Source organism: Pteropus alecto, unplaced genomic scaffold (genome assembly GCF_000325575.1).
Source record: "Pteropus alecto unplaced genomic scaffold, ASM32557v1 scaffold24, whole genome shotgun sequence".
NCBI classification, from domain to species: Eukaryota; Metazoa; Chordata; class Mammalia; order Chiroptera; family Pteropodidae; genus Pteropus; species Pteropus alecto.
This window is the reverse complement of record NW_006439192.1, coordinates 26,010,575-26,024,714: the sequence shown is the minus strand read 5'-3', so window position 1 is coordinate 26,024,714 and position 14,140 is coordinate 26,010,575. Positions and strand designations below refer to the sequence as shown.

The following is a 14,140-nucleotide window of genomic DNA, read 5'->3' as shown; positions in this document are numbered from 1 at the left end:
AGAAGGAAAAGGGGATCAAATATATGGAAAGGGAAGGAGATTTGACTTTGGATGGTGAACACATAATGCAATATACAGATGATGTATTATCGAATAGTACACTTGAAACCTATTTAATTTTATTAACCAATGTCACCCCAATATATTTAATAAAATTAAAAAAATATATATGGCAAAACACCGAAAGAGAACATTGTGAGAAAAGGTTGCAAGTAATTCAGAGCTTATTAAATACTATAACTAAAAAATGAAAATTAAGAAATTGATAACAATTTTAAAATAGTCTTAAGAGATTTGGTAATACTGTTTTCTCATTATGAGGAATATATTGTCAGGAATCCAATAAATACTTAGAAATAAGAATTGCTCTCATTCATTTTTCCCTCTTCCTGTACTCAACTTTGTTTGCACTGTGCTTTATTTTTCTGATATATTCATTATCTGACTTGAAATTTCTCCAAAACTACATGTAAAAATCGACACATAATCCAAAGTGAAACTTGAAAAAATTAAAGCTAATGTGATTAATAGAACTAGGCCAACATAAGTAATGGACCCCACAGTTCATCTTCCTCTATTACGTGACCAGGAATTAGTATTGTTCTTTAGTAGTCTGAGTTGACTATAACCTCACCCGGGGTCCCCAGTATTGAAGTAAACAATCTTCCGTGTACATATAAAACCCTAAATCTTATTTAGCTTCCTACCACCGGATGTTTTCAGATAATTAGTCCCATAATCTTACATTTGTGAAGAGTATGCTCCATTAACCAAATTTTCAAAGAAAAGCTTCTTACTGAAGCCAATGAAAAATTGAATGTTCAATAAGCCAATTATATATGAAACTTGAATGCACCTGCAATCTGAGATCCCACAAATGGAGCCTCATTAAAAACAAAGCTTGGTTCAGTGTATAACTGCACAATAGTTAATTTCAGATAAGCCATCTAGCTATAATGCTAACTAAATATCTAAAATATGATGTCAAAAACTATTCTTCTATTTTGTTTATTCTACTTTTATTCTTTACTGAACTGTTATAGATCATTTTCATTTCATTACAATCTTCTTACCATTAGAATTTAAACACTGAGCTATAGTCATAGCATATTTTGAATAACATATAATCACAGAATTAACGAAATGGTTATTCATTTCCTTATCATTTTCTTCAGTATTATATTATTAGAAATATTTAACAAGTTCTTGCATTATATTTGTTGAAAAAATATCTACATTATCTATTTTATTATCATGTAAAGAAATAGACTGGCCTAGCTAGTTCTAAGATGGTGGAGTATGACACTTTTACAATATGTCTTAGTAGAACCACCATGTCTCACTTTAACTTGCACCCTCATTCCTAAATACTCAAGTCTAGATTTATTTTTTTGACCACTAAGGACATTATTACTAGAGTGTCAAAAGTTTGGAAGGAAATTTAACTTTGGGTGGTGAACACACAATGCAATATACATATGACGTATTATTGAATTGTATACTTGAAACCTATTTGATTTTATTAACCAATGTCACTGTAATAATTTTAATAAAAAATTAAAAAAATAAAGGTATTATTACCAAAGACCATATTTTGAAACATGTTTTGCCTGGAAGGGAGAACATTCACAGATGTTTTCCTATCAATCAAAGTATTAGTATTCCTGAAGATTTTAGCAGATTACCTATGGTCTACCTATGGTCTAGAGAAGTAGAGGACAACACTTTGCAGGAATGATAATTAGGATCATAAAACAGAGCACTATTAAATGCAATTGGCCTTACAGAACTGCAATGATTGATCCTAGAGCATGGGATACCTGAAATGAAAAGGAAGACAGAGGCCAGCAAAGGTTGGAAATGACTAGCCAAACCGTCTATTTCAGTATTTGGTCTAGGTCCTTCAGGAAAAAAAATTCTCAGTATTCCTTGATTCTGTACTCCTAACTCTACACATATTTGAAAAATTAATTATTTGAGACAATGCATATTGTTTTTTGATTTTAAGGTAATAACAAACACTAATTTATGCCAAAAAGATAGTGTAGTGACTCAGGATGTTAAAACAATGATATAGAACACTTCTGTAATATAACTTTTCAAAACATGCACATTATTGTTTTTCCTTCAGCCATTGTAATTCTCATACCTGAGTTACACTGATTAGAAATTAGCATCCTAATTTCTAAGAATGCCAGCCTTCTCCTAATATCATAGGCATCTACTTCAATGTACTGTTTGCCCAAATGGACTAATTAACATTAAACTAATTAATAATATTTTAATGAATATAAATAAATGAATTAATTAATTGATATTAACAATGAACTTGATCATCGATGCACTTAATCTTTTAACATGTATGTGTAATATTGAACCTAAGTGTTTTGTTGATCTATTCTCTAAGATTTACAAACTATTTTACATAAAATACTTATTCTTAAGTTGTCTCAGACTATTACAGCATTCTCTAAGCTAAAAAAGTCAATGACAAAAAACATAAATTTGGTACGTGAGAATAATCTGTAATGTTCTACTTTTTATATTCTACACCATCTGCAGTCAATTAAGCAATTCCCAGGTGTTCACAGTAGTAATTCCTTTAATGAAAGATTACATGTCACTTTAGCGGTCTTTAAATATTTATTATAAAACCCTCATCTACATTTTTCTCCATTTATTTAGGGACAAAATATGCTTATGTTTAGTATTTTCAAAAATCAACTGATTGGGCTTGTTGAATTATTTTGTGGATTAAATTTTATATCAAATATTTTATAAGCCAAATTCTTGATGAAAGAATGGAAACATAACAATGGTGCAGATTTAGTTGTGCTTATTTACATTCTTCATTTTAAGTCTAAAATATATCTTATAATTTGTGGTTAAGATGTCAAAAACTCAAATCACATGTCATTTTGTCAGGACTGCTGAATAGTGGGGAATTTAATGAACCAGAGGATTAATCAACTAATTTCTTTCTCTAATGGTAAAAATAGTTTCTACCTGTAGACTTGGACTAAAAAAGAGCCATGGAAGCAATCCAGCAAATACTCATTTCATAGATAAGGAAAGTAAAACCCAGAGGCTCGGTCAAGGGTACAGAATTATTTACATGTAGATCTAATAAAAAATCCAATTACTAACAGATACATAATGCATGCTATGCTTCAGGAAGTTTTCTAAAAATTTCACATATATTCACTTACTACTGTATGAGATGAATACTCATATTACCCTCACTGAAGCCTGGAAAGCATACTCAGCAATTTGCATAAGGTCAAATATCTGGGATTTAGCTGTTATAGAATCCATGCTTTTAACTATTAAACTATAATTACTTCCTAAAACCAGTTTCCAAGGAAATTATGATTTCTAGGTGAACATATTCTTTTACACTTTGATATGTTATATAAATCATGATTATTCTTATAATATTATTATGTTAAAATGGAAATATTCCAGTATTTAAAAATAATTTTTATTGAACTTAGTGTCTGATATTTTTTGTTTTTTTTTTAAATAACAATTCTTAATAATTAGTCATAATCCAGGTGCCTTTCTAGGAAGCATGTTTTGTGTCTAATTTTGTGAAATCTTATAATGAATTAACTTAAATTTGTGGAACATTAAAAAATGCTCAGTAGTTTAAACAATCTAATAAGTATTAATGTATATTCAATTCTTAATAGTAATGTAGTTACTATTAAAATTTTCTGATTAATTATGTGATTAATACTTAAGGTTATGTAATTTTACTTACTATTTGCATTACAGAGGTTTTAGTTTGCCATGATAGGTGGCTAGTTAATGTTTTTAAAAAAGCTTCTAAACATATCTTGTAGCATATTACATAGAATAAAATATTGATGTCTCCAACAATCGGCTGTGTGCAGTAGTAGACTCAGAAATGTTTCTTTAAAGTTCTGCAGGCTTTGCTATATCTTTTCTTTCTTACAGTTTAAAAAAATTAAAGACTGTGTGTGTGTGTGTGTGTGTGTGTGTGTGTGTGTGTCTGTGTGTCAGTGTGTGTCTGTCTGTCTTAGAAACTGGGGGATGTACTGAGATTAGCAGAAAGCCATCAACACATTTAATAGACTTAGTTAGGGTCTTCAGTTTTTACTGAAGAATATAAATTTTATCATCAGTTCACTTTATTTCTGAAATGAAAAGATCCAGCCATAATCACTGTTTTTGGGCTCTTACTTCACCTGACCCAGGCGAAAGTACATATCACTTAAGGAATGGACACACACATCATCTTTTGCAGGTAAGTCTAGATTTTTATTCCTGAATTAACCTGAACCAGTAAATGTGTTATATTTATTGCCACCCACAATTACTTTTATCTAACTGCACTTTATTGTTGTGTTCTCAATATTCTTAAAGCATTATGCCAAAGTATTAGCAGACCCAGTGCTTCTCTTGATGTAGAGCTGCTAAAAATAGTATACACTGTACCATCCAGTTTTCTTTGTATAAATCAATGTGTACATTTTATTCAGTATAATTGAATAAAAAAAAAACTTTGGTTTCCCATAAGAAGCTCATATATTTTCTCCTTAAATTAGTGGAATCATGTCATTAGTCACAATTCCCTTTAGATCTTTACTACCAGGAAGGTCAATGTACTTTAATTGATTACTCTATAGGGTATAAATAACTTCCACATAAACAACATATTAATGTTAATGTAATTTTATATATTCATACATTTTTTCTCTCCTTATAAACTTACTATCTTTTAAAAATGTTTGTTTCATTCTGTAGACTGTATTATTCTTGTATATTGACTCGAAATGAGAAGAAAACAAGCCAAAAAAAAATATGTTCCTTATAGAATCTTAATGTATAATTTTTGTTATTAAACACATCTTTTCTAGTCATAAATAAAACAAATTTGATTTTTAAGTGTGTGGCTGAATGACAGGTCCCGGAAAAGGCAAAGGGCCAGTACTGACGCCTCTGCTCTGGCCCATCTGCTGCTTATTATTCCCACTCCATGACTGGCTCTCTCAGAAATCCCCAGGGCAATGAACCAAGCTCCTCAGACCACAGAAGAAACCAGTCAACTCTCCAACAGCAGATGTCTATACTTGTTTTCAATATTATGTGTTTTTTAATCCTAAAAATATAAAACATGAAAAGAAAACTAGTAGCAAATATAAATAGTACTGTGTTTAATTTCTTACCAGTGACTTTCTTTCTTACTACTATATAGTTACACTTATTTAAGAATTAGTTTGAACAATTTTGAAGCATTGAAGAATTAGTGAAGAAAGAGAACAATGAGGCATTATAAATTGTAATTGAGGTTTTTATATAATATAATTATGTCTCTGATTTCTGATAAATGGAAATGAGATTATCAACTATGAGTAAATTGTTCTGACAATTAGCTAGCAGTTCCTTGCAGTTAATTCATTCTCCCAATTTATTGAGCATTAAACAAGGAGAATTATGATGAAATATGATATCTCATTTTAAGTATAAGATTGTGACTTTAAGCACATTTTAAAAGTAAAATTTCAGAACAATGACATTCCAATTACTTAATACCCAATTAGTCTTAATATTTCACTGGGATAATGATATAGATGTGGCAACACAGGACCACATAGCAATCATTCAAGGTTTCTCAAACAATATTGTCTGTGACTGAAATTTAAATAAGAAGGCTACTGACCAAAATTAATTACAATCAAAACTAGCCTTACCCATTAATATTATTTCATATTCAATTTTCAGCTTATCCTCATTTTATTTTTATTCTCCAGCTATAGACCGATAACAAAAGGCATATGAGACAGAAAAAATTCTATTACCTTTTAGCCATTGCTTTGTTAAAATAAACAATAATTTATATTGTAATGTAAAAATAAGCAACATATAATTTAATAATTTAATAGAGTTGGCTGAGTTATTAAAGAACGATCATTTTTATAAGATTAACATATTTCTAAAATTACTTATAAAGGTATTTTAAATCTTATTCTATTATAAATCAATGTAATGTTATTGGTAAATAAAAGATAACTGATTATCCCCATGAAATTGTGAAAAGGATCATTACATTTTTAGCAAATCCAATTACTATAGCATTATCATTATTATCAGTATTATGAGTAAAGTCTGTATCAAAACTGCATGATAATATTTCATCTGCACTGCCCTAAGAAATGACTTTTATTCTGTAATCACATTGTAGCAGTTTCCTAAGATAATATGATCAGCTTAACAAAAATGGTGCATAATTCACATCTTTCATCCATAATAATTGATGAAAGTGTCCCGAAAAATATAAAATATCATACTATCAACACTTATGAACACATAACACCTAAAACCACACATCGTTTTTGTCAATTATATAAAAAAAGGAATGCCCTCCTAACATAGTCGTTATAGATTGAAAAACAGAAATTTCGATCTGGGTAATGGTTCTCAGACGTGTTTACGAAAGTTCTTGTTTTTACCGCAAGGCATCTGACCTCTTGGGATCGTGTACTTTCTTTAACCACTTCTCAACAACAACCTCATTCTTCGATTTCAGCTTTATTCTAAGAAGAAGAATTTGTATAAAGAAATTTTGAATTCATTAATCCCCTCATGAAAAATTGGAATCTTAAACTTTGTTGTGAGGGAGGTAATCTGATATTAACAGAAATTCAACATAAAGCCTGGAACTTTATAAGCATACAAAAATATTTGTCAATTGATTTTTTTTATCCAAAGTCTAAAAATGTTTAGATTTAATTTTGATTATGTTTGAGCTGGCATATGTTTAAAATATTTTCTTTGCATTTATCGAAGTAGAAATAATCTGGTTTCGTATTCACACACCTGGTCTGCTCATGCCTTTGATTACACATATCCTATAGAATATAGAATAGAATAACAGAATGTCAGGATGCAAGAACAATGGATATTTGCTTTGCTGATCAATCTTATATATAATTTTGAGGAAAAAAATGGTACAGGTAGCTACTGGTAAGGGATGTTTTATTTCATTTTCCAATATTTAATGAGAATAAAATGTGGAAAAATATTTAAAGTTTGTTATACTTTCTATTAGTAATTGAAAGATTTAGGATAAAAATTAGAATTTTTTTACTCAGAAAATAAAAAATATTTTTTCATAAATAGTTCATTTTTGGTAGTTTATTTTTAAAAGTTGCAAAATAGTATTATATTTATACTGTAATCAAGACTATGCCCCTAAACAAAAATTAAAGAATTAAAGAAAAAAAGTCAATAGGAAAAGAGTTAAAGCAGCTACTTTATGTCAATGCGACTAAAATTAATCTTTAAAAATGAATACTGATTGAATACATTGCTTGAGTTCATCCTATTATCTCTTCAAGTTCTACCTAAAGATAATTTTATCCTGACATGATTCAAAAATTTTCCTCACATCAGATACACTTTCTGTGATGTTTTGTACTATATCTACAATCATAATCCAGCGTACATTCCACAGCTATTACAGAGATACATTGGATAGAAAATTATAAGATTTTTCAAGTAATAGCAATGTATTTGTAACTAATATCTATAATCACCATCATCAAAATAATAACATATTCAAAATATAGTTGCCTACCATTTGCAGACACTGAAATTGCCCCGCTTCTTATATTATTCGAAATAGTGTCATCTCTATTTTAGAGATGAGAAAACTGAGTCTCTAAGAACTAATTTTTTTTTTGGAGTCTTGTATAGTTGGATTCCAAATGTGACTGCATTATTCTTTCCCCAGTCCCCTTTATCTATGTCTCCTTTTGTTCTCTGTACGTTTATTGAAAAATACAAAGCAGTAGAAAGATGAAGTTCACCAACAGCACACCCAGAAGGCCAGGATGTTAAATAGTTTTTAGTTTTAGCCTCACTCGAAGGAATATATTTCCATCCATAGAAATAAACTGCTACACCATTAATTCGTTGATTTGCTTCATTTAAAACTAAGCATAACCTTTCTTCCCCCAACCACTCTTTTTTTCTCTTTTTCTTCATTTATCCTTCTCTTTTCCTCAATTGGCAAATCTCGATACTTTATTAAAATCAGTTTGGAACAATGGCTGAAAATACGAGCACGATACTATTATTTTTTTCTATTTCCTGCAGAAAAGTATGCAGCAAAATACAAATGGTATTTGATTACACTCCATATAATCTAAACAGTTGCTTTGCTCTACCGGTAATAGTTATGTAGCTATTGTATTACAGTGGAGACTGGTATATGTCACTGTGTGTTTAATTTACATTTTGGCATTTCCACAAAGAACCATTTCTTTTTCTTTCTTTTTTTTTTTTTTAAATCAAGAACAATACAAAATAAAGTTTTATCTAGCTAAAGCATTCTCAATATTAAGAAATATAATATGGAAAATCTGCCAGTTTAGGCCTGTTTCTGCAGTACAAATATAACAATTGTGAATTGGCATGGTCATTTGCATTGAGTGTCTGGTACTTCTGGATCATTTCTGTATCTATAAATATCTTTCTTTTCTCTAATTTTTAATATATTTGCGCATTGCTCCCATTTGTAATTTCTACATATCACAAAATACTATCTAGTTATAGTAATAGATGTCTACTGACCGACTCCTATGCTTTAAAGAATATGTAAAATAAAATTTAATTACTGTAAATTAAAAAACTATATATTTTGGAAATACATATATGCTAAAATATAAGTTTCAATTTTAGCTTCATTCAAATAAATAGCATATCAAAAAGTTCAAATACCTACAAAAGAAGTAGATAGAATCAAACTCATGTTTATTAATCTCACATTTCAAATGCTATATTTTTGCAACTTAGTTAAAAATATTGGAAACATATTTTCATTAAAATCATGACAAATTTGTCATTAAGATAAGGGTAACTCAATCCTCAAAATTCTAATTTACCATTTATAATATACTTTAATGCACACACGCAATCACTGGGTTTTAGGCAATTTTCCCCACAGAAAAATACAGTATTCTAAAAGTATTTTAGCAGTTACACACAAATCAAATCATTGTATTATTTTACATAATTACAACTGATTTTTAATTTGCTTTCTTACAAAAATTAAATCAAATAATAATGTCATGTAATATGAATCTCTATATTAAAATTTTTTTACAATATAATAAAACATGAATAATTTATCATTAACTTAGAACTTCTAAAGCCTATAAACCTTAAAGTATAGGTAATTCAACATCAATTTATAAATAATTCATAAATGTTAAGATTTATTATATTTGACTACTATAATTTCTAATTTATATAAGCAAATAACATTTATTAGTAAATTATTTGCCTAAAATAAATACGTAGACCACATAAGGTTATATCTCATATGTTTGTTCAAGCCTGTTTACTATAATTTAATATATAGTAAGGAGATACTTGTTGAGAAAATTGTGCATTTTATAATTCAAATGTAATAACAGCCAAATATGTAATTACAATATATGTAATTCAGTCCCATAATAACACATTCGACAAGAGTAACAGCTTCCAAACAGAGGAAACCATAACTAGCTTCATGACGAATCAAATCATGTGCAAGATAATTGGGCTGTATGGGATGTCTAGTTATATATTATATATACTTTTACTTTTCCTAATTTAAACAACCACAAAGATTTAAATGGAGTAAGATGATACAAGCGATTTTGCCCCCAAACACTCACCTACTGTCAGCTGTCCAGTTAACTGCCCCATGTGATTTCTTGCATTCACTGTTACATTCCTGTCAGACTGTAAGACCAGTGGACTATCCTGGGAAACATGTATAAAATAAAGAAATCAAATAAAAAATAGAAATATAGTCAAAACTTAATATATATAATTATACTGCATTTGTTTGGGTATTAACAAAATTCTATTTCTTTGTTTATATTAGGCAGTTTTTTTAACATCCCAAACATTGGTTGAACAATATTAAAAAATATGGGTGCTCATAATTATTTTATAGAATAGAAATGTTTCCATTTTGGTAAATGGACAGTAACTTTCAGACGCAAGCATTTCCAACTCTACTGATTATTATATGTCAGAGGTATAGTAGCCTCTCTCCTTCTCTCTTCTCAGTGGCATATATTCCTGCCTTTGGAGATATTTTAGAACCTATCCAACTGAGAAAGTCTCTTTTTAAGCTGAACTTGCAACTTAAAGATCTCAGTTGAAATGTTCTCTCATCAAAATTGCCTCCCCTGAGAACTAAAATTACAAATTCATTCAATTCCCAAACTCCCATTTCCATTTATTTTGTTCAAATCACTTATCATAAGACAAATTAATTTTGTTCATGTGTTTATTTGTTTATTTGTTTCTGTCACAAGAGGAAATGTCCATGGGCCAGTGACTATGGCAGTCGTGTGTATGCAATCATGCCCTTACTGCTTAGCATACTGCTGAAAAAAAGCATTTACTAAATATTTATTGAATGGATAAATAAATCTTTGTAATAAAATTAATAATGCCTTATCTACCCCATGTAAAAATTCTTTGTAAGTCAGAATGATTTGAGTAAGAAGGTACATAGAATATAAGAATATAAGATGTTTAGCTGGAAATTATATAATCTTGGTTGGTGTTTACTTTTATCATTGATATAGGACTTAATAGTAAAATAATTTATTTAAGGACAATATCATTGCCTTAGGAACTGATATATTAGGCTTTTGCCACCACCTGACTCAGATGAGTAAATTACAACTGCCACATTCCCATTTTTATGATCTAAAACATAAGCAGGGTGATTATTTACAAACTGTCCCTTCATTCAACAAATGTTTATTGAGTCTCACTATGTATGAGGTATTATCCTAGAGACTTGAGACATTTCAGTGATTGAAATATAGAACAATACTTGGCCCTGTATAGCTTGTACTCTAGATATTAAAATCCTATGAAAATGTCTCCCAACACCATCCTCATCATCTAGGTGGCATGTCACTTCCATGTCAATGTCAATATACAAGTGCTTTCATAAATAAGCTTTATAAAAACTGTTTTAAGGTTCAGATTTGGAATTTTTGATTTTTAGATACACAGAAAGCCTTTATTGGCTTTTCCTAAAGCTGTATTTTTACCCACTTTGACTAGATACAAAGCACTAAGCAAATACATACTCATAAGCATATACTTACACACACATTTTCTCTTAAAAGTAGGTTTGACTAATATATCTAAGCTAAGACTTGATTTTTAAAAGTAATTTTCCACATTTTGAGGATCACATTTATTCTGTAAAATAAGATACAGTTAGGCAAAAACTACTATAGTAAATTTCATTCCGTTCCTCAACACATCTCTTTCTTTTTGCCTCATAAGTGTTATTTCTCCAGTTTTCCATAGGTATTTCTACGTTGCAAATATTCATCTTTGAAAATATCTGAGATATTTTAAATTAATTCCATCATTCATTTCGAGCCATATGTTCAAATTCTGTTTACAATATAGATTGTGACTAAAGACTATTTGCAAAGAATTATACCCCACTAAGGATACTGTACAAAAAGAATGACTCATAAAGCACAAAAAAGATTATATTTTATGTTGGCAAAATTAAATACATATAACTCATGTGTTCAAAAATGGAGCATTGAATTCAATAACATTAATTTGAATATAAAAAACAGAGGCTACAAAGCACCTTGCATTTGAAAACATTGTAAAAATTTTTGGTAGAACTTTCATTCACATTCTTTTAATACTTTTGTGATATAACATGTATGATTGTTTAAAATTTTAAACATCAATTACACTATATGCTTTCATTTGCATTGCTAAACCTATATTTCTATGAACCGTAGCATTAAAAATGCATAATTATTAGTATATATACTTTAAAACTATATAAGTACATGAAAATAATAATTGCTTGAGGTAAGAAACATAGACAGGGAACTTAAAAAATATTTCCTAGATTATTTTTATAGGAAAGTATTTATATGAATTAAGTTTCTACTACTTAAAAAAAAAAAATTCTTTCTCTTAAAACCTGGTTGGCTTATGAAGTGCTTAAATTATCTGAAAATATTAAGACCAAGTTTTTAGTTTAGGATATTTATAAGCCTAGACTATAAAAGCCACAATGTGCTATCTTCTCCATCTGAGGCCCCAGGGTGTCGCAGAACCACCCACGAAGAGAACCTGGCTCTCAGAATGTCTGCAATGATCTGAGCCACCAGTCTTACTAACACCATCAGAATGTAAAAAATAATATTTATATTTGAATTAACCCATGAGATACAAGAGTCATTTGCTACAGTTTGCCTTTTCTGATAGAATACCCTTTGTTCTCCTCTAGGAGTTGAATATCCCAGTGTTTCTGATCACTCAAGGCCTCCTCACTGAGAACTCTGTACAAATCTTCCTCCCCTGTCTTAGGTTTTCTTTATATTCCTCTTCCTTTAATAATCATGTTGACATTTCTTATAGCACTGATATAATTTCTTGAAGATCATTATTAAATTAGGGCTTTATCTGTTAAATGATATACTTAAACGTGATATTTTTTCTCTCAGGAGAATTACTCGAATAGACTTTATCTAGAGCAGAGGTCAGTTGACTTTATCTTAAAAGGATAGATAATAAATAATTTAGGCTTTCTAGGCCATGTAGTCTTTGTTGTAACTATTCAACTCTGCTTTTTGTACTCATAAGCAGCCACAAGCAACACATGAATTGCATGGCTGTATTAGAATAAAAGTTTGTTTTTAAAAAAGGCAGCCAGTAGCAAGCATAGTTTGCTGACTTCTGACCTGGAGCATGAATTTCTAATGGATTTCAGATCCCAAAGTTATAGCAACTATGCAACTAACTTTTCAAAATCATATTAATATTATATAATGATTTTATTTTTGAATGATTTGAGATAAATAATAGTGTTAACTTTATGTGCATTTTAATATAGGAATTCATGTAAAAATAAATTCATTATAATAAACCTAGATATAAATTTCACTCTGTAAATTCTGCTTAGGATACTTTTATTGCAGAATTTGATGACTCCTGTCTTTCATCAGTTTTGGAAAATGATAATTTATTCAGTAGTGCCTCAGCTTTATATTTTACATTCTTCTCACATGGAATTTTCTTAGATATGTGAAATATCTTCTTTCATTCTATCTTTATGTCTTTTTAACTTTCATATTTTTAATTTCTATGTATCTCTGTGCTACATGCTGGTTTAGGGCTTCAGTTCTCAAGTGTATAATTCCCTCTTCAGCTCTATCAGTCATCTGTTAAGGTAGCAATTGAGTTATCAATTCATTGATATAAATTTCTGTTAAAAATATTTTGGTTATATTTTCATATCTGACTAGTCAAATATATTAGGATTATTGCTATTGTTTTTTTTTGTTCTTTTGTTATTTCTTTGTTTATTTCTTATGCAATATTAAGTAATAATGCAAAATGAGGGATGATAATAGAATGCTTCTTGCTTAATTTAACATCCCTCATATATAGTATTTTAATATTCTGTATCTGAAAATTCCAATTGCTGAAGTAAATGAGAGAACCTAAATGAGCAAATCATTGTTTCTGTTGAATTTCACTTCTGTTAGGCCATTTTCTTGTTGTTTCTTTTTGCTGTTTATTTATTTAGCTCATAATTAATTTACAAGCATTTCCAGGAGCCTAGATTAAGAAAGAGAAGCTTTGCATTTGCTCCTAATAGAAAGTGGAGGACAGTATACATCTTGGAAGATAATATGATTTCAAGAAGGCATGGGGCTATTAATCTCCAGGGCTAAACAACATAGGTATTGTTAATTGTCACTAAGAGAAATTCTGATTTCGGCTTTCACATCCTATTTTTTTTTGACTTTCTGTTTTTTAATTTATTTTGGATTTACAGTTTCTCCATTATCCTTTTCAAATTTAAAAATTCAATGAAATACACCTTTTTGTAATTTATGGTACATTTAGGTTGTCAATGGGACTTTTTTTCAGAATATACAGTGTGTAAATTTACTAGAAGCCAAAGTCCTCATTATACACCAATTTTACATGAAAATGAACTTATTGTTCTTCAAAAAAATATAAAAAATCTTATAGATATGAAGGTTGAGAAGAAATAAATGTAAAATAAACCATACTCATTTTAAGATTAGTATTAGTATAGTACCTT

General features: G+C 29.2%; 1 protein-coding gene across 3 annotated transcripts in view; it reads right to left on the bottom strand.

Annotated features, from left to right (window-relative positions):
- Positions 1–14,140, bottom strand: part of SGCZ (sarcoglycan zeta) — a 264,296-nt gene that overhangs the window by 58,468 nt on the left and 191,688 nt on the right. For all 3 annotated transcript variants that reach the window (XM_006916431.1, XM_006916432.1, XM_025049924.1), the window contains one exon: positions 9,690–9,777. In XM_006916431.1, the coding sequence (XP_006916493.1) occupies positions 9,690–9,777 (88 nt within the window). The remainder of the gene's footprint in view (positions 1–9,689; positions 9,778–14,140) is intronic.